At 37.0% G+C, this 27,090-nt stretch overlaps 2 protein-coding genes across 7 annotated transcripts in view; both read left to right on the top strand.

The window, feature by feature from the left end:
• Nucleotides 1–1,279, top strand: part of LOC127065038 (broad-complex core protein isoforms 1/2/3/4/5-like) — a 34,409-nt gene extending 33,130 nt beyond the window's left edge. For all 6 annotated transcript variants that reach the window (XM_050996864.1, XM_050996858.1, XM_050996859.1 and 3 more), the window contains exon 6: nucleotides 1–1,279. This exon is cut by the window's left edge and continues 3,122 nt beyond it. The gene's annotated coding sequence lies outside the window, so the exon portion shown is untranslated.
• A 7,063-nt stretch (nucleotides 1,280–8,342) lies between these two features.
• LOC127065261 (fez family zinc finger protein 1-like) lies at nucleotides 8,343–26,909 on the top strand. The gene is made up of 3 exons (XM_050997354.1): nucleotides 8,343–8,556; nucleotides 23,324–23,515; nucleotides 26,551–26,909. Exons 1-3 carry the CDS (start codon nucleotides 8,343–8,345, stop codon nucleotides 26,907–26,909), a joined length of 765 nt encoding a protein of 254 aa, XP_050853311.1.
• Nucleotides 26,910–27,090: the final 181 nt, after the last annotated feature.

Here is a 27,090-nt window from a genome sequence, read left to right on the forward strand (position 1 = left end):
TTTTCATCGCAACATCAGACCATTCAAATCGACGATAATCTATAATCACACCTGTATATAAATAGTCACACACGTATACCCACAAAAAGACTACACTGCTCCTATTTCGCTGTAAATAATACGCATCGACCTCCATGGATTACATCCTCTGGTGCTCGGAAAATTACTAACGTCATCGCTCACGATCGTTCGCTGGAATCTTGGAATTGCTTGTACCTTTCTACCACTACTGTACTACTGTAATGCGCTAAAAAACAAAAAAAAATTCAAAGCAACAACAAGCACAACAACAGCAGCAATAAAAAAAAAAACAGCGATCTCGAAAGACGAGTCGTCCATCATCTTCCGTAAGCGGAAGTGCCTCGCTTTTTTTCTTTTTCTTTTTTTTTTCGTTTATTTTTTTTTCTCTCGACCGAGAGCAAAAAGGGAGAGAAAGAGAACAATTTACTACTACCAATCGTTATAACGTAACGCACTTATATTACGCTCTAACAGTAAGGTCTACTTTTATAAAGGCCACGTGTTCAAGCAATAGTTTCGATAATGATGGTTGAGATAAAGTTATCGAGAAAAGTGAATAGGAATGATCTTGAAATCCGGTTTTGAGGCACTTCCGATGGAAAAGCACGACGACGCGCCGTAAACGAGAGAGAGAGAGAGAGAGAGAGAGAGAGAGAGAGAGAGAGAGAGAGAGAGAGAGAGAGAGAGAGAGAGGGAGAGAGAGGGTGAGCATGTGTCGAATTACGGCGGTAGCACCTGCTGGCATAATGTTGTACGTGGTTTGAGAGTAACCGAGGACTATTTGGGCACGGCTTAGTCGGGTGAAGGTACAGCGTGGGCGAGCATAGACTCTGATGTTCACGGATTTCCATTTGGGAAGGAAAAAAAAGAATTCATGAAAAACTAAAATCAATCAGAATAATCAAAAGTAAGAAACGGTGCGCGTAATGGTGAAACGACGAGATCGCGAGGAGTTGAGAGAGAGAGAGAGAGAGAGAGAGAGAGAGAGAGAGAGAGAGAGAGAGAGAGAGAGCACGAATCACGCGATACCGTGAGAGAGAAAGATTGGGAGAAAGAGAGATATATATAAAAAGAGAGAGAGAGAGAGACGACGACGACGAGATAGAGGCGAGAAAGGAAACGTCTCTCTTCTTCTTCTTCCCCTAGCCCAAAAATTAAAAAAAAAAAAAATAAAAAAAAACCAAAACCAAACCAAACCAAACCAAACCAAACCGTGCTACCGACGTCCGAGCACAAAACCAAAGTAACCCTCTGTCTGGTTCTGCCGCCAGGTCTGTGGGCCGGCAGCGGCGGCGCGTCCGATGAGTTTCGATGCGAGCCTTGCAACAAAAACCTGACCTCCCTAACGCGGTTGAAGCGGCACATACAGAACGTTCACACGAGGCCCAGCAAGGAACCGATCTGTAACATCTGCAAGAGGGTTTACTCCAGCCTGAACAGCCTAAGGAACCATAAGAGCATCTACCATCGGCAGCACAGTAAGAACGAGCAACAACGGAAGGAGGAGGAACAAATACAGAGGGAAAGGGAGCAGAGAGATCACAACGATCGTTTTGGACATCAACAACAGCCCCATTCGCAACATCAACAGCATCAACAGCAACAGCAGCAGTAATCACACGCAGTAATCACTCGTAACGAGCACGAGGAGTTGCCTTTGTCCTCTATTACCTTGTGAACGCGAGAATGATACCAAGGACGAATGGGCGAAAGAGAGATAGATAGAACGAGACGAGAGAGATAAAGACAGTATATTTTAAATATTGCGAAGTTATTATAAAAGAAATCGAAATGAAATCTCGAAACTGTTCCCGAAAGAAAATGGGGAGAAGACTCTTATCAGCCCTGTCCGTACTTAAATTGGTCCACCCTGTTTGTTGTGTAGTCTGTTTGTGGGTATACGTATGCGTCGTATTACTTATAATATATACACATTCGGGAGATAGCCGAACATGCAAAACGATGTGATAGTAGACGGTAGTTGGATTAATCTTTAGTATAACAAGAAAACGATTAGATCGTAACCGATCTCGAGAGATATACGTTCTAATCGTACTTTGTACATAGTCTATATATATATATATATATATATATATATATATATATATATATTATATGATATTTCTTAAATATATATCGAAATGATATAGCGAGGAAGAGAAAAGGAAGAAAAAAAAAAGAATAGAGAAAAAGAAGAAATGAACAAAAAAACCATGCTCTTCCCACCTTCGGCGTTTTTTCGAAAATATCCCGAAGCGTGCGGATAAAAATTAGTTGTTATTTTTTTATCGCGTAGACGAAACCGAGAAACGTGGACGCGTTTTATCGATCGTCCTTCTCTGATAAGTCACGTGACAAGTCACAGTACAAAGGAATATATATATATATACATACATATACACATATATATATATACACATACATATATATATATATATAATAAAAAATATATATATATAATAAAGATATATAGCGAACGTATGTACCTAATACGTATCTATCTAACTGTAGTGCATCCAACGATTTTTGAAAAGTTTTGTCGATAAACTCGTCTCAACAAAAAAATGGAGAAAGGAAGTAAGGAGAGATTTTTTTCGTTTGGACGTACATACATACATACATACATACATACATACATACATACATACACATTTCTTCATTTATCGACGCTCTCGAAAAGCGTACTCGTGCAATGTTTTATTCTTATTAATTTGTTACAAATCTTTCTCGTATCCCCCTTCGCATGATATAAGACGATATTGGAAAGTCATCTCACTTTTCTTCCGTCCCATTTTCTTTTGTTTTCTCTTTTTCCTTTTTTCTTTTTCTTTCTTTTTTTTTTTTTATCTTTTCCCTTTCGCTAGGACCATGTTTCCTCGTAATTGGAAGATCGGAGGTGATACCTAGCGTGGTTTTATCGCGACGTTAGAATTTCATGAGCCGTATCCGCAATTTTGTTCTTTTCTTTTTTCTTTTTTTGCACCGCAATCGCGTGTACGGAAGGATTCGTTCTTCGTCGACGGATAATATCGTCGTTACGGTACGCCGAGCTTTATTTATTTCTTTTAGATACACACATATATATATATATATATATATATATATATATATATATATATATATACGTACACATCTGCATACACGTACATACACGGACATACAGATACATACATATGACGTTTATCGATATACACTCGCTCGTCTTTCATACGCGCGATACATCGTACAAATTGCGAGATCTCGATCGTTACATGATCTTGAAATGGCCCGATCGATATGAAAAATAAGTTTGTCTTCGTTTACGAGATTAATAGTTATTACATACGTAGACGTATCTACGTTACATATTTTATGCCGCGACAATACCTATATTTTTTTTTTTATTTTATAAAGCTCAATATTCTTCTTCTCAATGCGATGTTGTTTTCCCGTTTGATAAATGGAAATCCTTTTTACCTTGTTAAGATTAATACAGCTATTTTATCGATAATGATTTTATATCGATCTTCGTTTTCTTGTTTCTTTTCTTTCTTTTTTCATTTTTATTCTTTTTTTTTCGTAAATTTCGTTGGCCTATACATTTATCGTATTTATTCGTCGATGGCGGATTACGATTTTTCAGACGGGAAAACGAAAAATTGTGATAACGACAAGAAAAACAAAAACAATAACAAAACAAAGTGAATGCGAAGATTTAATTCTCACCTCTCGTTCTTTTAATAGATACTCACGAATTACGTCGAACGTAAACGCGTACTAAATCGTTTGAACTATGTAAATAGGAAAGTTTTTATAATTTTTTTCTAATTTTTTTTCTTTTTTTTTTTTTTGTCATAATTGTCATAATCTATTAGTCTTTTTCTTGGTGGTCCGGGTTAAGCGTATTGAATTGTACTCGTGTAAAAACATTCTCGTAATTTTATCATTAATGTGTTATTATGTTTATTATTTTATTATTATTATTATTATTATTATTATTATTATTTTTATTTTTAATTATAATTATTATTATTAAATATTATTTACAATTTCTAATTATTGTTTAAAATTACAGCAGTAATTATTATTATTATTATTATTATTATTATTATTATTATTTTCTAGCTAACATTATTATTATTAATATTATATTATTATTATTATTATTATTATTATTATTATTATTATTATTATTATTATTATTATTATTGTTATTATTAAGAAGATTATTATCATCACCATTGATATCATTATTTATGAATAAACATGATTTTTGATACGCCGAGAGAAAAAGAGAGAAATAGAGAAAGAGAAAGAAAGACAGCTGCCCCTCCTTTTTTTATTCCTGGGCGGAGAAAGGTGTACGCGGAGGCGTGTTAATATGTTCGCGTTTTCTTTTTATCTTGGAATTTTTCCTTATTTATAAACCGATAGAGATAGATAGGGAGAGAAAAAGAGAGGGAGAGATAGAATGTGAAAGAGAGAGAGAGAGAGAGGGAGAGAGAGAGAGAGAGAGAGAGAGAGAGAGAGAGAGAGAGAATATATTAGAAAAGGGAATGTGAGATAAAATTATGGGTGAAAGAAAAGAGGGAAAGAATAAAAATGTAAATTAATATTAGGGTTTTCAATTGACGTCAACATTGTCGCACTTCTGTTAGCTCAGCTAAATAATAACAAAATGTCAATTATCTGATACTAATCAATAAGTAAACTAGATACAAGAACTCTAAAAACACACAATGATACTAATCGCAGTATGTACAAAGGGATAACGTAAAAAAGACGACCACATGAAAAGAGAATGAGGAAAAATGAAAAATCAGACTTTTTCATAGTTTCTCAGTGTACATACTGGATCAGTATATAAATATGTACATACATACATACATACATACATAAGAAAAATTATATATACATATATGTATATACATTCATAGATCACTTCGGTAGGATGAAACGACGAGTAAAATGCGCGTACACGTACATGCGGAACACGTCGACGTGTAATGACGTCGTATAAAGAAAGGGTTTGGATGTGTTGGGGTTGAGTGGAATGGGGAATGGGGTGGGGGTAACGGTGGTAGTACACGTGCAGCGAGCTCGAGTAGGTACGCTCACCGTTACCTCTCACGAACTCACTTACTCTCTCTCTCTCTCTCTCTCTTTCTCTCTGTCTCTCTGTCTCTCTTTCTCTCTCTTTCTCTTATCGCCGTTGCTATCGCCGTTGTGCTACTGCCGTTGCTAGAGTGCCGTTTCTACTGCCGTTACTGTGCCTGCTGCCACGGCCCTCTCCTTCGTCGCTCTCACTCGTCCTTGACCGAGCACGAGCGTGCGAGCGAGAAAAGGACCGAGAAAACGAGCGAGTTGCATCCCTCTTTCGCGTACGCGAACTCGCCTCTTACCTCCTCTGTATTTTCTTCGATCTCTTTTTTCTCTTCGTGTTACTTCTTTTTATTTCTTTTTTTTTATTTGGTTTTTCCTTTTTTCTTCTTCTACTTCTACTTCTTCTTCTACTACTACTTCTTCTTCTTCTTCTTCTTCTTCTTCTTCTTCTTGTTCTCCTTTTATATATTCTTTTTATTATCATTATCCGACACCAGTTTGCACGCGATAAATTTGTCTCTGTCAGTACTTCGATCCAATTTGTTGTCGTTAACAGAGTCTAGAATCTGAATTTTATATATACGAAAGATTAATTAAAATAAGAACTTCTTTTTTCTCCTTCCGTTGGACTCTCCGTATGGCGTTATAATTAATTTCTATCGATCGTATCTATTAAACTTTTAGGGAACATTTTCTGTGTCCTTCGGAGAAATTAAGTATCAATCGAGATTGCGTTTTGAGTGAGGGATATAAGTCGTATGTAATCAGACATACGTATGTGATCTTTCGCTCGTTAACTCAAACTCGATCGTGTTTCGAATTGCATGAAAATGTAAATTCTCGATAATAAGGCAAAAAATTGAAATAAAATAAATAAATAACTACTACTACTACTACTACTACTACTACTACTACTACTACTACTACTACTACTACTACTACTACTATTACTACTACTACTACTACTACTACTAATAATAATAATAATAATAATAATAATAATACGACAAAGGAATAAAAAATCTAGAAACAGAAAGAAGGGAAAGGAGAAAGAAAAAAGGGGAGAAAAGAAAGCGAAAAAATAAAAGCTTTGGCCTATTCCTATATATATATATACATATATATATGTATATATATATATATAGGTATACATATACATATACATATATACATAAATGTACGTAGGAAGAGGATTAAATTGAGAGGAGAGAACGCGGAACGGAGCTCGATGAGCACGTGCGATATCGGCACGCGCGAATTGTACGCGCGAACGTTTAGGCCTCGGCCGAGGGTAGTTAGAAGAGAAGGAGAGAAAATTACACGTCGAAGCGGCGAGAGACCAGAAATGATCAATGACAAACCAGAGCCCCGAGCCACCTTTCTCTCTGCGGTCGTACGGTATATTCTACGTACGCGAATTAAGAAAATAAAACGAAAAAAAGAAAAGAAAAAAAAAAGAGATAAATGAATAAATAAATAAAGAAAGAAAGAAAAAGAAAGGAAGAAAGAAAGAAAGAAAGAAAGATAGATAGATAGAGATAAAGAAAAAAAAATAGAAAAAAAAGAGACAACGAAAGAATGAAAAGAAAGATAAAAAAAGAAAGAAAGAAAGAGGAATTGGAGCGGCTCGTTTGGGGCTGCCGCCGTGAGGCTCCGAGATCGACCCTCGATCGGCCCTTCGATTCTTCTCTTTCCAACCCCTTCCCAAACCCTTTTTCCAATCCTATAAATACACGTACACACACGTATATAAAGAAAGAGAGAGAAAGAAAGAGAGAGAGAGAGAGAGAGAGAGAGAGAGAGAGAGAAAGAGAAAGCGAAAGAGAACACTCTTAGCCCTATCCTCAGAAATCCCTTCGAACGAATCCTCCTCCACAATTTCCAAGTCCGATTTCCAAGCCTTATCACAGTCACTTGTCTACAACAGACCCTGCGCATAGAAAACAGAGAAAGAAAGGAAAAAAAAACAAAACAAAACAAAACAAAAAAGCAAAAAGATAGAGAGAGAAGAGCAAAAGCAGCGTACACTAATCTTGTCCAGCGATATTAATGGCAGTCGTATCTTTGTTCTTGTTTGTTCCCGGTCCCGCTCGCTCGGCTATACGTTTGGCTCTGGTTCGTCATTGTTCTGTGTCCTACCCGCTACCTTCACGAACACGGATTTGCGCTGGGGGTCCATCCACGCACGTGGCTCTCCGTGTGCCTCCTCCTACGCCACAAATATTGGTTCGTAACGGAAATATCTTTTCTTTTTACTTGGGTGTCGATGTCTTCTTCTTCTTCTTCTACTTCTACTACTACTACTACTATTACTATTATTACTATTACTACTACTACTACTACTACTACTACTACTACTACTACTACTACTACTACTACTACTACTACTACTACTACTACTATTACTACTACTACTACTACTACTACTACTACTATTACTACTACTACTACTACTACTACTATTACTACTACTGCTACTACTACTACTACTATTACTACACTACTACTGCTACTATTACTACTACTACTACTACTACTACTACTACTACTACTACTACTACTATTATTATTATTATTATTATTATTATTATTATTATTATTATTATTATTATTGTTATTGTTATTATTATTATCATTATTATTATTACTACTACTACTACTACTACTACTACTACTACTACTACTACTACTACTACTACTACTACTACTACTACTACTACTACTACTACTACTACTACTACTATTACTATTACTACTACTACTACTACTACTACTACTACTACTACTACTACTCCTACTACTACTACTACTACTACTACTACTATTACTACTACTACTACTACTTCTACTTCTGTTTGACTTTTTTTCTTTCTTTCTTTCTTTCTTTCTCTCTTTCTTAATCTTTCGTTTTCATTATTATTTTCTCATTTTCTTTCTCTCTTATTTATTCTCTTTATAAACGGTATCTGGTCTATTTTTGATTTTTCTTTCCTCTTACATTTCTTTTCTCATTATTACGTTTTCTCTCTCTCGTTCCTTTATCTTTTTTTTCTTTCTTTCCTTGTTGCTCTGAACTATATTTCTCGATTTATTTTTCCTTCTCTCAACGATCGAACTCACGGTGTGAAATCGTTGAAAATCGAAAACAACGAAATAAAACGCGCGATCGATATAACACATACATCTCTGACGATAAATAACTCGCGGGATATGTAGGTCCGCCTTCGGCGATACTCGCGATGCGTTTGTCTCATCCCCTTCACAGTAGTCTACTACCGCCGGGGGTGTGTTATACGTGCGACGTTTGCGGCAAGACGCTCTCAACGAAGCTCACGTTAAAGCGGCACAAAGAGCAGCAACACTTTCAGCCGTTGAACAGTGCGGTTTGTGCGCTCTGCCACAAGGTTTTCAGGACGCTCAACAGTCTGAACAATCACAAGAGCATTTATCATCGTAGGCAAAAATAGAGATGGCGTGATCGATAGTCGATCGTTGCTCCGTCGTTTCGGTGACGACGATGAAAATGACGACGACGATGACGATGACGATGACGATGACGCTGACGCTGACGATGACGATGACGATGACGATGACTATGACAACGACGACGACGACGACGACGACGAGGAAAATAGAGAAAGAAAGAAACAAAAAAAAATGGAAGAGCGAGAAAGAGCGAGAAAGAGAAAGAGAGAGAGAGAGAGAGAGAGAGAGAGAGAGAGAGATAATCTCGAAACAATCGATTTAAATTCGATTAAATCTTTCAACGTACAACGTGATACAGATTAGAAACGATCTCTTTCGCTCAAAAGAAAAAAGAAAAGAAAAGGAAGAAGGAAAGATCGTTCTAATTGGAGATTCTGTGATTTACGCGTTCCCCTTCTCTTTTTCTCTTTCGATCTCTTCTCGATGACTCTATCCTCGAAGGTGCGTGCATCCACGAAGGAAGAAGGAGAAAGAAGGAGGATACTCGGAATCAGTGCTTCCAAAGGACGCGTGTAGGACGCCGCGAGAAATAAGAAATAAAGCAAAAAAAATGATACGAAACGGAAGAAAAAAAAAACAAAACAAAAAAAAAGTCAAGTATCGCGAATGAACGCGTCGAGAAAAATTACGTTGCGGTTTGGCGCAGCGATTGATTTTTTTGTATAGACTCTAAGCTTCTTTTTAGCCGATCGAGATCGAGAAAATTTCGACCGACCGACCGATCTGTTCGGAATCGATCGGCGGTGAAAGGCGCGTTTAAGCGCCAAGGAATTTCGACTTTTTCCACAGCGGAAGGGGGACCGGAAGTGAGATGACTGGAAAGTCGGCGAGAGAGTCAGGAAAATCGGTGACCTTAGAGGCTCCGTTCGCCTGTAATCGAGGAACAATAGACTGCGTGTATGTAAAAGCGAACGAGCGAACGAGAGAAAGAGAAAGAGAAAGAGAAAGAGAGAGAGAGAGAGACAGTGAAAGTGTGTATGTGAGTAAGTAATATGCATGCATGTCGTACTAGTGTGTTCTGTGCGCGTGCGCGTGTGTGTGTATGTGTGGGAAGCGAGAGAGAGAGAGAGAGAGATAGAGAAAGAAAGAGATCGATTTTCTGGACGAATTCCGTCCGTTCTAAAAAGGTCTACCTGCCGTTTTCCATTGTTCGGGAGAATTCGTTCCGCGCCAATCAATCGACTTCGTTAAATTCTGTACATTTTTTAAAGTCGATTCGTTCACCAAGGAACGATTGAAATCGCGATAAACGGGCAAGCGCGAGCGCGAACTTTATAAGAAGCTATTTACTATATTATACACCGTCCTATATATTTTTTTTTCTTCCCCGAAATTCTTTTTTTCTTTATCCTTTTTTTTATCCTTAACGATATTTAAGGATAATTTAATAGAACGTGTCCTATTGGACGATCGTGAGAGGATCGTTGGAATGTGTGTGAGTACGATTATACAGTATCGTACGCACATAACGTTTTCCTGCGAAATAATTTTGACGAATTGACTTGCCGAGCATTGATAGAGCCTATAGAGAGCGATGTTTCGATTGAATTTAACACTACGATTGAAATTCCGCTGGACGACTCCAGTCAATTGATCGTTGTTTACGCTCGATATGTGATTTATTGCCGAGGTCACAAACGAAGTTAAAGTTTATTTGTGATTTACGCGATGTTACGCGTATCTCTTTCTCGTTGGGACATCGGAAGTTGCAGTTTCTTTTATATATATGTATATATATATATATATATATATATATATAATATATATATACATGTATGTGTATATGTATAAAACGTGAGAATACAACATTTGTATCGCGCCGACTATTGCAATTTCTTATGCACCTTCTTCTTATTTCTTTCTTTTTCTTCGTTTAATTTTTTCTCTCTTTTAAATCGCGTTTCACGAGGAGGAGATTTCTCTCGAATCTTCGTATTTTCTCTACTGTATTTTTCTCAAAAAAAAAAAAAAAATCAACGAGGGATGAAAAAAGAGAGAGAGGAAGAAAAAGAGCGAAGCGGAAAAGGGAAGGCAAAGAGAAAACAAAAAAAAAGAAAAGAAAAGGAAAAAAAGAAAGAAAGAAAAGGGGAAAGAAAAAATACAATAAAAATAGAAAAGAGAGAATAAAACGTTGGACACTTTCGTTAAAAAAAATCTCTCGCGAATTTTTGTGTCTTCGACTTCGAGTGAGCCGATGTAGGCTTGTTGCATTATCACCGTTTTTGTAATTACATTCCTAATTGTATTTAGCGAGCGTTTAATTCTATTTGGAAAAATATATTTCTATTTCAAACGACTCGAACTGCTTTACGAACGGCGAGTTATATTTTACGATAACGTGCAATTAGCAAGCTATTAAAGAAACGATTGAGACTGCGCCCATGAGTGGCTTAATAATTTTAATTCGTTTGTTTCTTCTTCTTTTTTTTTATCTTTTTTCTTTTTATTTCTTTTATTTGTGTATGTATATATATATATATATATATACAAAACTTTTCTCGTTTTTACATTTTATTCGCTTTATTATAATTATTCAAAATGGGAGTGTGAGAGAGGGAGAGTGATAGAGAAAAAGCGGAAGGTTAAAAATTTGGAAAAAATCCTTTCGTAGGTTCGGCTTGTCCGTTTGTAGCGATACAAAATGCGATTATGAAATGCATGTATTTTTTATTTCTCTTTCCTTTTTTTCTTTTCTCTATGAGAATCGATTCGGATTACGAAGTGTGGAGGAATTAGTGTGATACAGAAAGAGAGAGAGAGAAAGAGAGAGATTGAGAGAGTGTGTGAGAGAGAGAGAGAGAGAGAGAGAGAGAGAGAGACAGACAGAGAGATCGAATACGGTGAATCAAAAAAAGGAAGTTACTTCGATGGAAAAGGCAGTTTACAATTCGCGTGCAATCGTAAGAATATTAGAAATTGCAATATAAAGATTTTAGTCAATTAATAGGGAAAGCGATGTGACGGTGATTTTGTTTTTAATTTTTAAGTTCGTTCGTTCGTTCGTTCGTTAGTTGGGTACGTTCGTCAGATTCGAATTTGGCCCTTTACGATTTTACGGGCCGTGCGTTTTAGTAGAAGAAAACATTGCGTAGTGCCAAAGTCCTCTCGAGTAACTTCCACCGTATTCACGAGGCGAATCGCTGCCATTTTTTCGACAATATCGAAGTAATACTTTTTTGTCGAGGCCGTCGATATGTTTTCTCTATTATCTGTGTTTTCTTGTTAGCGAGGCTAACGCGTGCGATCGAGAAACTTTTTGCCTTCGGATTGCCACGAGCGTGAATTTAACCCTCTATAATACGAATCTTTTCTCGGTGTATAAAATGTGAAAGATTTGTAAGGATGTTATTTATGCTGAAAGAAAAGAAAAGAAGGATAAGAAGAAGAGGAGGAAGAAGAAGAAGAGGAAGAAGAGAAAAAAAAATATCGATAACTTCGAACATGGATAAAGTGACAATTAATTTTTTGACGACGTAACGAAATAATGTATAGATAAGAGCGCGTGTGACTTTAAAGTTATATAAAGTTATAGAGGGTTAATCGCAAAACCGGTCGCTTGGTCGTCGATTACGTTAGTTAGGATCGTGTATTAAAGGGCGGAACAAAGAACGAAACAAAACGAAAAAAAAATAAATAAGTAAAAGGAAGAGGTAAAAGGGTAGGATAAGGAAGGAAAAAAAAATAAAAATAAAAGAAACAAAAAAACTTCCAAGGCGTCAAAGATGCCGTAATCGTCCAGCTAAGTTTAGGGGGGGAAAAGAAAAACTAAAAAAAAAAACACGCAAGTAAACAAACAAACAAATAAACAAACAAACAAACAAACGAAAAACGTTTAAACGTTGATGAAGAAGACTGTAAAAGAACACTGAATGAAACAGAAGACTCAAGACTATTATTAGTTTCGATGCTAACGTAGGGAAAGAATAATTATGGATAAAATAGGTTTAAAAAAAAAAAATAATGTGGATGAAAGAGTTTTTTTAACGTCGCGGAGCTACAGCGATTCTTCTCACGGCGACGCGTTTATATAATGATAGAAAGTTTAAAACGAATAAAAAGTAAACGCGCGCGAGCCAAAAAAAGCGAAGAGTCAGGGTATTCGTGAATAGATTAGTCTTATTAAAAAATAATCGTTTTATGAGAGTCTCGCGGTCGCTTCGCGACGATGCGTCATGCAGAAGAGAGAAAGAAAGAGAGAGAGAGAGAGAGAGGAGAGAGAGAGAGAGAGTGAGAAAGAGTGAGTGAATTAGAGAGAGAGAGAGGAGTGAGAGAGAGAGAGAGAGAGAGAGAGAGAGAGAGAGAATTGCAATTATATAATATATTTTATCTTAATATATTCATTCCGCATTAAGATGCTTTAACGGGGTACCTTGCATAGACTCGCGTTCATTTTTTATTAATTATACCGGGCTTTACATAAAGTACCTTAAATATTATTACTATGATTATTACTATCATTATCATCATTATTATCAATCATTGTCATCATCGTATTTTATTATGCTCTTATTGATCGCCGTTGTTGGGATTGCAAATATTATTATTATTATTATTATTATAATTATTATTAATATTATTATTATTAATTAATTAAATAATTAATTAAATAATTAATTAATTAATTAATTAATCAATTATTAGAAATAATGTGCTTCTTGTTCTGTTTGATGTCGTGACTCTACGAGTTTATCGTTTCTGGACAAACGACGTTTTACGTTTGACACCGTTCTAAGAAAGTCTGATTTACAATACTCAAAGAAGAGCGTGTTTTGCCTTCGTGGCCTTCGGCATTTCTCTGCTATGTATCATCCAATTCCTCGATCGTTTCGTCTTATTCCTCTTTCCAGTCTACCCAACAGTACTCTACCCAAACGTACGCATATATATCTTTTCTAAGTTTACGTATTGCAAGCAATGCTTTTCTCTTTTATTTTTTCTCTTTGTTTTTAATTTTTGTGTTTTTCTTTTATTCCGATTTTCCCCACCATATCGTCAGCATCACAATGAACATCACTACAACCCTATATTTCCAGCTCATCGACCCTCGTTGATTCTTTCGAAACGTAAGACAAAACTGAGACGATAAGATTGTCGGTGAGACAATGTAAAGGAGATCAAGAGTGAAAGACAGAGAGAGTGAGAATGAGAGTGGGAATGTGTGTGAGAGAGAGAGAGAGAGAGAGAGAGAAAGATAATACGAGGGACACGATCCACCACAACATACCGAACAGATTTACTTGTATACTAAAAAATAGTAATAGCCATATATTACATATAGCCGACTACATAGCATATACCTATATTTTAGTAGAACTTTGATAAGCCACATTGCAAAGCCTTCCTGATGTTACAAAGTCATCGAATCGTATCCTCTCTCTCCTTTCTTCTCTTTCACCTTACTTCTCAATCTTCATCTCCTCCTCACCCTTTATTCGCCCTCTCTAACTCTTTACTGCCGAATCCCGAGATTTCAACGATGTTCGATCGTGCCTCGGTCGTTTTTTCGGTTATTCGAGTCGATGCGATATCACGAAGGTTTTGAATGTCCCTGAACGATTAACATTATAGGCAGATTAGATCCAACCGTGTACTCGATTAACCGTATATCACTTTGACGGTTTCGGAAAATGGTTTTTAGAAAGACGAACGATGCACCGCGTAATAACATGCGATATTTTTTAATGCCGATCATACGTGGGACATTTGTGCACGATCGAATGCTTAGTTCGGGATTGTTAAAGAGGGATTGAATGTGTCTGTGAGAGAAAGAGAGAGAAAATGAGAGAAAAAGAGAGGGAGAGAGAGAGAGAGAGAGAGATAGACATAATAGACATAGAACAAAAGTCGTACTTACACAAGCATTACTCTGCTGCCGTGCATGAATGAACAATGTAACAGACATATACGGATTCACAGGAACACAATTTATAGATAGGCTATGATATAGTTTAAACAAATAGCTTACACTCTATCGAACGCCCGGTATCGCCGTACGTGCTTTCGACGTACGTTTTTTTTTTTTAAGTTTTCTCGTTCGCGATTTATCTCGCTCGTCTTGTCTTTTATTTCGTATTATTATTATTTTATTATTACTATTATTATTATTATTATTATTATATTATATTATTATTATTATTATTTTTTTAATTTTTGTTTTCATTCCTCCGCGAACGATCGAGAAGAAAATTTTGACTCGACAAATCTTGTTAGATACGAAACTATTCTATTCTAACGCGAGTTATCTCTTGATAAGAATTTGTACTCGACGGTACGTAAGAGCGACCGGTGCAATTTTATATACAAAACGAATCGAAGAATAAATATATATATATATATATGTATATATATATATACACATATATATGTATATATTATGAAGGAGAAATGTTCGGAACGATGAAAAAATGATGAAGAACGAAGCTTTAAATTTACGAGAGTAAACGTGAGGAAATGAAAGAAGGGGGAAAAAATAAATAAATAAATAAAAATATGAAATATGCAGTAAACAATTTTATAGTAGTCAGAGCAAGAAAGAACTGATATTGATAATATTTAAACTAGTAGCTTATTCAAAGAAATTAATTTGTGACTACTGTAAAAATGGCCAAATATAATGCGAAATATATTTCGCGTCGAACGACCCGCGTATCGGCGGCGCGCTATATATTATGAGAATAATAAATTATTAATGAAATTAATATAAATTGAATGAATATTTAATTAACGAATTATACGTATATTAGTAGAGTTTTATTTGATTTAATATCTTTTTTTTTTTTCTTTGTTCGTCGTTCGTTTAAACGTTTGCTTCGCGTTAAGTCGCGCGCGAGTATGCGTTGGCAGGGGAAAGAAGGAGGGAAAAATGCGCAACAACGACTCGAAACTCGAATTGCAATTTGTTTGTTGGATTCGAACGAAGGGCCCCGATGTTGTTTGCTTTTATAATATATTTCTACTGCCGCTTCTTTTTTTTCTTTTTTTTTTCTTCTTTTTCTTTCTCTCCTCTGCCCTCGCGACTCGCGAAGCTGAGACGCGTGGCAAAAGGTGCTTCCGACTGCGATTGGCCAGTGCAAAAGAACTTGTTCGAAGCCCCTTTTCGAATCACAAAGACTGAATTCGTTAAATTGACGCTGTCGCGGCTTGGCAACGCTCTAGTAGCTTTTCTCTTAAAAATGAACCTTTCCAGTTCTCTTCTCAAACGCCTATCTCCTTTTTCTCTATTTATTTTTTTTTCTCTTTTATTTCTTTCCTTTTTTTGTAATTTCTTTTTCCCTCCTGTTTGTTTTTTCTTCTTCCTCTCTCTCTCTCTCTCTCTCTGCCTTTTTCTTTCTCGCTTTTTACTATTTTTATCTTTCACATTTTTTATCACTCCCTTTTTCCCTTTCTTTGCTACATTTCTAAACGTACCTGGCCCTCCTCGCGTTTCGTTCGTCAACCGCGACACGCGTCACGGTCTAGACTGAATTTCTCAAGAGAATTGTCTTCTTCGCTTAATTAATTAGTCGACGTGTTATTATTGGACTGATTTGTAATCCCTTTTATTTTATTTTATTTTATTTTATTTTTCTTTTCTTTTTTTTTCTTTTTTTTTCTTTTTATATATTTTTGTTCTCTTTTAAACTGATGTTACCAAACTGTTAATTAAAAAAGTATCTAATTGTTAAGTTAAAGAGATTAATGTGATCGTGTATAACACCGTGTTACGACGATCTTGGCACGGGGGTACCGTAGGAGTTGTTCGAACGAACCGGAAAATAGAAATAAATAAATAAATAAATAAATAAATAAATAAATGAATAAATGATTAAAAAAGAAAGGAAGAAACCAACAAAAAAAGGATAGAAAGAAGGACTCCGCTCGGAGATTACGTTGTGATGAGACAGAGTTCGCGTTCGCTAACATAAACGGAGATATAAATGGATTTTAGAATGTCACGTTCATTTTCATTCACTTTTCGTTAAGTATCACGACGAAACGTTTACGATTATCGAAGAAATTTTGCGGCCGATCGTACACACAGAACACACACACACACACACACGTGGATACGTATTAAAAACGTCTCTTATCTGAACGCGATCGACCGCATATTCGATTACTTCTTTTCGTTCGCTTTTCGTTTCCATCGATAGGCTTCTAGCGCACAGGCACTAACCCGTTATATTTGTGGTGAAACGTGTACGGGCATATACTACATACTACATACGCATACGATTTTATGTAGCCACACGCTCGCTAGCGCACAAGCTAAGCAGAAATAGTTTTTCTTTTTTTCATTGTTAACTTTCTTATTTCTTTTTCTTTCCTTTTTATTTTTTTATTTTTTTTCTATTTTTTTTTTTTTATAACACGCTACTTATAATATCCCCCACCATCACCCACCCCCTCACCCTCACGTAGATCTAATGCAATAGGCAAGATAGGACCTAATTACGTTTTACACGCACAATTTTCCACGCAGTAAGGGAAGTTCGTATTTGTTTGTTCTTTTTTTTTGTCTTTTTTCTTTTTCTGGGTTTCTTTTTCATCGTCTTTTTTATTTTACTTCTTTTTTTGTCTTTTTCTTTTTTTTTCTATTTTTTTTTCTTTTTGGTTTTTCTTTTCCTTTTTTTTTAACGAGCACAGCATACACACATATGATACATTACGATCACACACGATGCATACACGCACGAATATAATAAACACATGCGGACACAAGTACACACACACACACACATTCGCACGCAAGCATCGTACAATAGCTTTTAATCATAAAATACATAAGCCATAATTCCATAACTGCGCTATATTAGAATTATCGATTCGATCGATCCCAGGGATACTACTGAGCAGACATACTATTGGTACCTGCGCGAACAAAAAGACACATTAAAAGATAGTTTACGAAGCATCGAGAGTAAGAGAGGTATATAGAGTGATAGAAAGATAGGGAAGGGGAAAAATGGGGAAAAGAATTGATACGCGAAGCCGCGAAAGATTTTTATGTACCGGTGCTCGTTAGTTCCGAATTTGAAAGCTTTCGTGACGAATAAGAGAGAAAGAGATAGAGAGAAAGAGAGAGAGAGAGAGAGAGAGAGAGAGAGAGAGAGAGAAAGATAGAAAGAAAGGGAGAGAAAGAGAGAGAGAGAGAGAGAGGGGGAGAGAAAGAAACAAAAACGTCAAAAGTCGAACAAAATTTTGACAAATCGGAACGAAAATGAAATAAGTCTGAGAAAAATATTTTCCGTTTTAAAAGACTTCGACTCGCGTACAATTTAAAACGAAAAATCGAGCGTTTTCGTGTTTTACTTATTATTTGTTATCTGCCAAGGTGTTCTGGTTATAGTATATATTTATTGATGACTATTATTATTATATTATTATATTATATTATAATTTTTAAGCTGCGTCAAATGCATTTTAATATATTTTCATTTTTATATATATTATATATATATATATAATACGAAAAATGTACTATTTGGTTTAATAATTCATTTGTGTTTTTATTTGTTTCTAATCACCTATCACATCCTCGTTAAGTAATAATCAGGTACGCGTAGAGATATATAGATAGATATGTATGTACGTATGTATATTTTTAGGCACGCATACATATACGTACGTAGGTGCACGTATATGCATGCGAAATAATGTTCGTGTTGACTTACGTGTTCTCGCGTATATTATATGCACGAGCCCTTAACCCTTAGCCCTTGGCCCTTTAACTCTTTCATAATCGTTACGCCGTGCTTGGGATCGTGGCTAAAGTATGTTATCTTATGATACAAATGTATATGTATATGTATTCGTTTTTCGTAGAAACACAAAAATATGTTTCAGGCTTGGAGATTAAGGGTTAATGGTAACGACAATGTCAATTTCATACATTTCTTTAATTCCAGGTCGAAGGTAAGTGTTCGAAGCCACGATCCGGTCAGAGGGTCGATGATTTTGTTGTCACTGTCAATGTCTCATTTACGATGATGTCGTGGATCTTGCTCGTTTTTAAAAAAAGAAACGTGATTCCCTTTGATACACGAATATATATATATATATATATTTATATATGCATATATTTATATATATATATAAATATATATACAATACACATAAGTCGATCAATCCGTTCCGAGATTGACGCGATTCATTTTCTTATAGTATTATTAATACTATATTATTATTATTTTAGTTTTCTTTTTTTATCATTGTACGAGAAAAGTTCACGTTTATACGTCCATACGACGGAGACGAAATCGATCAGTTTTGTGCTTTCGAACGAGAATTGTGTAAGTCGCCATGCTTGATATATATATATATATATCGTCTCTCCTTTTTCTTTTTTTTTCTCTATTTTTTTTTTCTTATATATATGTACACATTTTTTTATCTTCTTTCTTCTTTCTTTTTTTTTTTTTATAATCTTCATTGCGCGCGTTCATTTCAATTCGATACGTACTGTTACATTATCGATCGCATCGTGACGAGGATGCCGTCGCGGTTTTACGAACGACGTTTCTCTCGTTTCGTCTTCGCGCCGATGAATTAAGGATAGAGATTAAAAGGGAAGAGATTAAAGGGGGAGAAAAAAAAATTAAAAAAGAAAAAAAAAGAAAATGTATAGAAGTAAAAAAAAAAAAGAAGAAAAAAGAATACGAAAAAAAAGGAAAAGAAAGAAAACAAACAAAAGCAACGACGATATATACAGCGATGAGAAAAAGTCGAACGTGATTCTCCTTTTCGTTTCTCGCGTGGGTTTAAAAGATGCTGGGGAACTTTTCATTTGTGGCATTTTAAAAAGACGAACGACCGGTCGCGTGTATTTACAAAGCCGTATACTTCTTATACGTTTTACCGGGGACGCGCGTAGAAAATCTTGAGGAAACGACGACGATCGCTCGTTGCGAGCCGAAGACGAGCCGTGTAAAAGCGAGTGTGGGTTGTGTCGAAAGACAGGGTTAGGGGGTGGGGGTGGAGTGGGATGGGGGTTATTGACGGGTCGACGGGGGCGCGGCGAAGGAGAGAGCACGTGTAAAAGGAGAGAAAACTGTTTAAATTTCGCCGTGCCGTTCGCCGAATTCATTTACATACATATATACATATATATATACATATATATATATACATATATTGTTCATATACACATACATATATCTATGTATAATGTATATAATTACAATACTGATGTATGCAACAACATTATACATGTTTGTATATGTGTATATATGTATATAGATATATATATATATATATATATATATATATATATGTATATATATAATGATAATAATAATAATTATTATATACATACAATATTACGTTTACTTCGAATTGCATGCTTTAAGTGTCTCCCAGAATGCTCAGTGTTTCCTTCTCGTCGTTCTCTTTTGTTAGGCCTCACGTACGTATACATATAGTATAACTGAAGAGTGTTCTACGTCCTTTTCCTTAACGAGACATCAACGTGGGCGTAGAGCACAACGCTGTGTCTCGCTTTCTTTTCTTCCAATGACTTCCGTATCTCTCTCTCTCTCTCTCTCTATCTATCTATCTATCATCTATCTATCTATCTATCTATCTACCTCTTTCTCTCTCTCTCTCTCTCTCTAAACATACATACATACATACATACATATATATATATACACACATTATATATATATATACATCTTTGTTTTTATCTTATTCCTACCTGTGAATCGTCCTGACCTCGCTCGTTCTCTTTTTCTCTTTTCGCATTTTTCTCATTTTATTTCCTTTCTCTTTCCACCATATACATATATCGCACATATCCATATAATGTGAGTATATATGTACGTATAGATAGGACATCGAGAGATTTAGACGTACTTATGATTAGGAAAGAAAAAATTGTATGTATGTAGAGGAGAAAATCGCCCTCCCCCTATCCTCGATCTATGTATCTGTATAATACGCGTCGTACGTACGTTACGTGGTAACGTAGAGAGAGGAGTTCGTCGTTCAGTTAGAGACCATCATATCCATCCCCGTTATCCATCCAGCCGTCCAACCGTGCCACCCCTGGTACTGGTGCTGCCATCGTTGTCGTCGTTACTGCCACTGCCACTCCTACCGCTGCTGTTGCTGTTGCTACTGCTGCTGCTGCTGCTGTTGCTGCTGCTGCTACTACTGCTGCTGCTACCATTGCTACTACCGCTGATGTTGCTGCAGTTTCTTTAGCCTGAAGCTTAATGAGACACATCTCGAGAAATTGGATAAAGAGCAATTTTCCAAAGGCGAGCCGAGAATGGTTAGGGGACGGTCTCTTCGCTTTCGCATCACTTTCCATCAGCATGTATCTCCTTCCTTCCTTCCTTCCTTCCTTCCTTCCTTCCTTCCTTCCTTCCTTCCTTCCTTCCTTCCTTCCTTCCTTCCTTCCTTTTCCTCTTCTTCTCTTCATCCCTCTTTCTTTTTTCCTCTCTACCCCCTCTTCATCTCTTCGACGATAGGATAACGCTCGAAGAGAGCGCCGTTTGAAGAGGGAGAGAACGCTCGGAGCACATATTATGTCCCTATAAATGGGGAGGGTCGCCAGTGCGAAATACCAATAGGCAGGAGGGCGGTTGCTATCTCTCTCTCTCTCTCTCTCTCTCTCTCTCTCTCTCTCTCTCTCTCTCTCTCTCTCTCTCTCTCTCTCTCTCTCTCTCTCTCTCTCTCTCTCTCCTCTCATATCTTTTTTAATTAACGAGAACGCGCATACGCGAGGACTTTGGTTATACAAAATGAACCGTACGTACGTACGCCTTCTTACAATATTGACGTTTAACTCGACGACAACGACGACGAAAAAAAAGAAAAGAAAAGACTAGGATGTTTTACTTCTCGAGACCATACATACATACATTCATACATATATACATATCTACATACATACATACATACATACATATGTATATGCATACATACATACATATATACATACATACCATATCATACCTCCTTCTCTCTTTTTCTTCTCTTTTATCTTCTTTTTTATACGTCGTTTCTTTTACCCTTCTTTTACTATCTCCTCCTTTCTTTTTCTTTTTTTTCTCTCTCTCTTTTTCTTTTTCTTTCTATTTCTCTACGTACCTCATCTCGCGTCGAATTGTATACATATAGTTCGTATCTTACAAGCGAGCAACCCCATTCATTCGGACGCTTTTCACGTCGCGCGAGATCACCCAAGAAATCGGCCATTGAAATTTTACTTACTTCGCTTTTCCACGTTCTGGCAACCCCTTAAACCATCACCATCATCACCACCACTACCACCACCATCCACTCTCTTTCGCTCGACACACCAATCATCCCTCCGATTCGTAGGATAGGTGTTTTCAAACGATGTTTAGAAAGAGAGGCGGCTGCTCGCCCACCAACCACAAAACCAGCTTTCGGTCCTTTTTGTTAGCCAGCCGAAGTAAGCGCACGAAGACCTTTTCAAGCGATCTTCCTCCTCTTTTCCTCCCTCCTCCTCCTCCTCCTCCTTCGTCTTCTGCTGCTTCTTCTTCTTCTTCTTCTTCTACTACTACTACTACTACTTCTATTACATCTTTTTCCTTTTCTGCTTTTTCTTCACTTTACTTCTTCCCTTTTTCTCTCTCTTTCTCTCTCTCTATCCTTCTCTCTTTCTGTCTCTCTGTCTTTTTCGAGTCTCGGGCCTCGTTACGATAATCGCAAGGGAAAGGGTGAAGAAAAAAAGGAAGGAAAAAAAAGTAAGAGAGAAAGGAGGAATTGAATGGAGGACAGGAAATTTTCCTCGGTTAAATCGCGTTCCTTTTCAAGATGGAACGACTTTGGTAACACAAACGACTCACACAGATAGTCTCCCTTTGAAAATAATCTTTTCTTTAGCTATAATCGTTTCTTACTTTCTTTCATTTTAAGAGAGAACGGACTCGTATTCCCAAGGTTCCTTGGTTGGTATCGGTGAACGACGGAGATCCGTCGTCGTGTAGAGTTATATTCTGACCAATAGCAATCTTTATCTACTAACTGCCTCGAAACTGTCTTGCCTATTCCAATGAGACGTAATTCTCTCTCTTTCTCTCTAACTCTTTCTCTCTCTCTCTCTCTCTAACTCTAACTCTAACTCTCTCTCTCTCTCTCTTTCTCTCTATTTTCCATCGACTACTATTCCTTTCTCCCCTGGGCATCCTCGAAGACACTGATCGCGTCGCGAATCGGAAAACTATAGATCACGAAGTAAAACGTTTCGAAGGAAAAGTTTAATCGGACAGTACGAATGAGATCTTATACGAGTATATATAGTATATACATAATGACGTATGAATATATTAGGTAGAAAACGTGCACGCTTGCGTATTTTTACTACGTACGCGTCGTATTTACGTTATTATATATAGATAGAAGGAAGGACGAGGAGAGACGGAAGGTCGTTCGTTGTTTATTCGCCGTTCGAAATCGTCGATTCGAATCGTGTCGTACTTATATCGTCTTCTTTTGTCTTTCGTTCTTGCTCGCTCTTAGAATGAGTAAAGAGAAAAAGAAAGGGAAAAGGAAAGAAGAGAAAATTTAACAAAAAAAAAAAAAACGAAAAAAATTACAAAAAAAAAAAAGAATAATAACATCGGCAACAACAACAACAACATCTACAACAACAACAACAACTTTAACAAGAACAAGAACAAGAATAAAAACAACAAGAACAAGAATGCGCGCTCCGTTGCTCAGGGGGTAGGGTAATAAGTGTGGGGGTTGCTGCTGCATGAGGTGCATTGTTGTGTTTCAGTGCTCGCCTCTATGCCGCCGGGGCTGACCTTCAACTCTCTGAACACCCAGTCGGCGAAGAAGCTGTTCACCTGCCAGCTGTGCGGCAAGGTGCTGTGCAGCAAGGCATCCCTGAAACGCCACGTCGCTGACAAGCACGCCGAGCGACAGGAGGAGTTCAGATGCGTCATCTGCGAGCGAGTCTACTGTTCGCGTAACTCCCTGATGACCCATATCTATACCTATCATAAGAGCAAACCCGGCGACATTGACATTAAGTTGTTTTGAAGGTTTAGATAAGGTAGGGACACGCACGTGCGTTATTGGTTCTCTCAAAACTCACACGATCTCTCTCTCTCTTTTTCTTCTATTCCTCTCTTTTTCTCTTTCTCTCTCTCTCTTTCTTTCTCTTTCTCTTTTCTTTTTTTATTCACACACATACACACGCCTCACATATACATACACTCACCTTACATTTACCAGACACACATTTTACTCTCCTCTCTTTTTATCTTTCTATTTTTCTCTCTCTTTCTCTCTCTATTCTTTTCTTTCCTTCAACTCTGACACTTTTTGGTCTTGCTCTCTTTCTTTTTCTTTCTTTTTTGTGTTTTTTTTTTTTTTTTTATTTGCTAGGAGGGAAACGAAAAGAAAGAAAAAAGAACGAAGAGAAAAAGAAAAAGAAAAACAAACAAGAAAAGAAAAGAAAAAAAATAAAAATAAAACAGAAAAGAAGAAATACGCTAGACCTTCTCGATTTGATACGACCTCGGCTCGCGCGTTCGTCGTTCCTTTTCACCGATTCGAGCCCTCTTTACCAGGAAGTGCATGCCGGAGAGAAACCGGTCTTAACTCCCACGTGGCGCGAGCACATCGTCTTCTCTTTTCCACCTCTCTCTCTCTCTCTCTTTTTCTCTCTTTATCAATGCAACCTCTCTTCTCTCGACGACTCATTCCTCATCTTCCAACCTTTTCCTCCTTCGTTCTTCTTCTTCTTCTTCTTCTTCTTCTTCTTCTTGGCTGTCCTTCGTTTTCTCCATTTGGTCTCCCTACGAGCCGATGCGATTCGGTTCTCTTTCTTTCTTTCTCTGTCTCTCTCCCTCTTCTTCTTCTTCTTCTTCTTCTTCTTCTTCTTCTTCCGGTATTACCAGGCCCCGTTATAATATCCCCCTTTCTCGATGACACGAGAAACATCGTCGGCAACATCGTTCGTCTCCATTCCTTCGAGAGAACGTAGGAGAAGAAGGAAAAGGAGGAGAAGGCGAAGAACAAGAAGAACAAGAAGAACAAGAAGAAGAGGAAGAAGGTGGAACCGAACAAAATCGGCCAAGGAAAAAGTCGTTAATAAAGCTCAACGTCCACTACTAAACACTGTCGTTACTCCTTCCCAAATTTTTTTAGGCCACCTTCGTAAAAGATAAAAGCGGTCTTCCTTCGCTTCTTAACTCCCAACTAACAATCCTGCCCTCCATTCCTTAGCTCTCTCTTTCTCTTTCTCTCTCTCTCTCTGTCTGTCTGTCTGTCTGTCTGTCTGTCTGTCTATCTCTCTCTTTCTCTCTCTTTCTCTCTTTTATTATTTCTTTTGTTATTTTTAATGTCTTGTGTCTCGAAACCCGTTTACTCGTCCGTTACATCTCTTATTTGTGGCTTCGATGTGTTTGCGCTTTCGATATCTTCTTCTTCTTCTTCTTTTTCTTTTTTTCTTTTTTCCTGTTTCTTTTATATTTTTTTCTTTTTTTTTTTTCTTGTTCTCTACCCATTTCCCATTCCTTTCCTCGTTCTTCTTTCATATTATTCTCATCGTTTTCTTTTATTTTCTTCTACGAAGTTCGTCGAGTCCTTCGCGTGTTGGGCTTTTTCGGTGTATCTTTCGATGTCGTTTGCATGCTCCTCTATATTATTATTATTATTATTATTATTATTATTATTTTATTTTCCTTTATATAAAAGCAACGCAAACTCGTGCGAAATATGTTTAGAGAATCGTCGAAAATCTTTGCATTTATGCAACGAAGCTTTTGCAATGGCGCGTCTTAATGCTACTCGTAGCGTTAAGGCACGTTTTCTATTTCTTTTTTTTTTGTTTTCTATCTCCTATTTTTTTTTCTTTCCTTTAATTTTTCTTCTTTCTTCTTTCTCGTAACCTACAAAGGGCGAAACGATCGTTCTCTTTGTTTCTCTATTTTTCTTTTTCTTAATTTTTTTTTCTTCCTTTTTTCATTTTTGCATGACGACGTCATCACGTGATGTACCTGTATTAATTACATACTCTCTGTCACGCTTCTATCATAATCGCATTAAATTCGTCTCGTAACTCATGCGTAGGAGTCACCTTGAAATGTCTCATATTCACACTAGGAGATTAGTTTTACCGTTTATTTTGTATCTTTCTTTTTTCTTTTCCGTTTCTTTTTCTTTTTCTTTTTCTTTTTCATAACATCGTCCTTAAGATCTCGCGTTCTTCGACTCATCGTCCGTCACGGAAAGCTCGACCTTTTTTTAGCATGCATCATAAAATATATCATACCTACCTACATTAACCTACATAAAAGAGCTTTCGTGAGGAAAGAATCTAGCTTCTCGCATGGTGGTTAAGGCCCTTAAATCTTATCACGCTCGACTAATAACGAGACACGCACGATTAATAACATTTTCGGTGGCTCAGTCAATTAACCTCGAGAATCATGGACCGAAGCCGAGATGGTCGTTTCGAGAGAGATGGTTTCTATCAGAGAATGAAATATCCGAATTCTATCGAACGTTCGAGACGATATCCTCTCTATCACTTTTTCTCTCTCTTTCTGTCTTTCTCCGTCTGTCTCTCTCTCTTTTACTTTCTCAATGATCAATTCGTCGAACGTTCGATAGAAACGGATCTCGTAGAAAGAAAAAGAATTAAAAAAAAAAGAAAAAGAAAAAAAAAGAAAAACAACCAAGAAAAGAAAAAAGCAACGAAAAAATAGAAAACTACAAAACAGATATATGATAGAGTAAAATAAGATAAAAAAAAAAAAGATAAAAGTAAAATAAAAGAAAACGTAGAAAGAAAAACAGAAAAAGAAACTCTTCTGGTTTGTCGTGTGAGAAAAGTGAAAGAAAGAAAAAGAAAAAGAAGAACGAACGAAATATATATAAAAAAAAAAACAAAAAACAAAAAAAAACAAAAAAAAAAGAAAAAAAAACAAAAAAAAAAGAATATCTTTATAATCTAATTGGTGAATATTAAAACGATGACGGACGATTTTGCAGGTACGGGCAATGGGATGCATCCGGCAGCGACGACGCCTCCCTCTGCCATGTACCGGATACCACCGCCGACAGCGGGCGGTATCAATGAGCCTCAGGAATGCCCGTACTGCCGTCGCACCTTCTCCTGCTACTACTCCCTGAAGCGTCACTTTCAAGACAAGCACGAGCAGTCGGACACGCTCTTCGTCTGCGAGTTTTGCAATCGTCGATATCGCACGAAGAATTCACTTACGACGCACAAGAGTCTCCAGCATCGTGGCTCGAGCGGTATGCTGAAGAGGCTTCTCAAGACATCGGCCATGAAGAACGTGCTCGGTAGCATGCAACAGGCTCAACAATTGCAGCAACAGCCGCAATGAGAGCGGCCGAACGTAGATCAGCAGGCTCGTGTCTCGCGCCGGCTTTTCCCTCCTTCTCTTCCTTTTCCTCCTCCTGCTCCTCCTCCTCCTCCTCCTCCTCCTCCTGCTTCTCCTCTTCCTCTTTCTCTTTCTCTTCCTCCTCCTCCTCCTCCTTCTTCTCCTTCTTCCTCATCTTCTTCTC

The sequence above is a fragment of the Vespula vulgaris genome, chromosome 7, assembly GCF_905475345.1.
Source record: "Vespula vulgaris chromosome 7, iyVesVulg1.1, whole genome shotgun sequence".
In the NCBI taxonomy this organism is placed as follows: domain Eukaryota; kingdom Metazoa; phylum Arthropoda; class Insecta; order Hymenoptera; family Vespidae; genus Vespula; species Vespula vulgaris.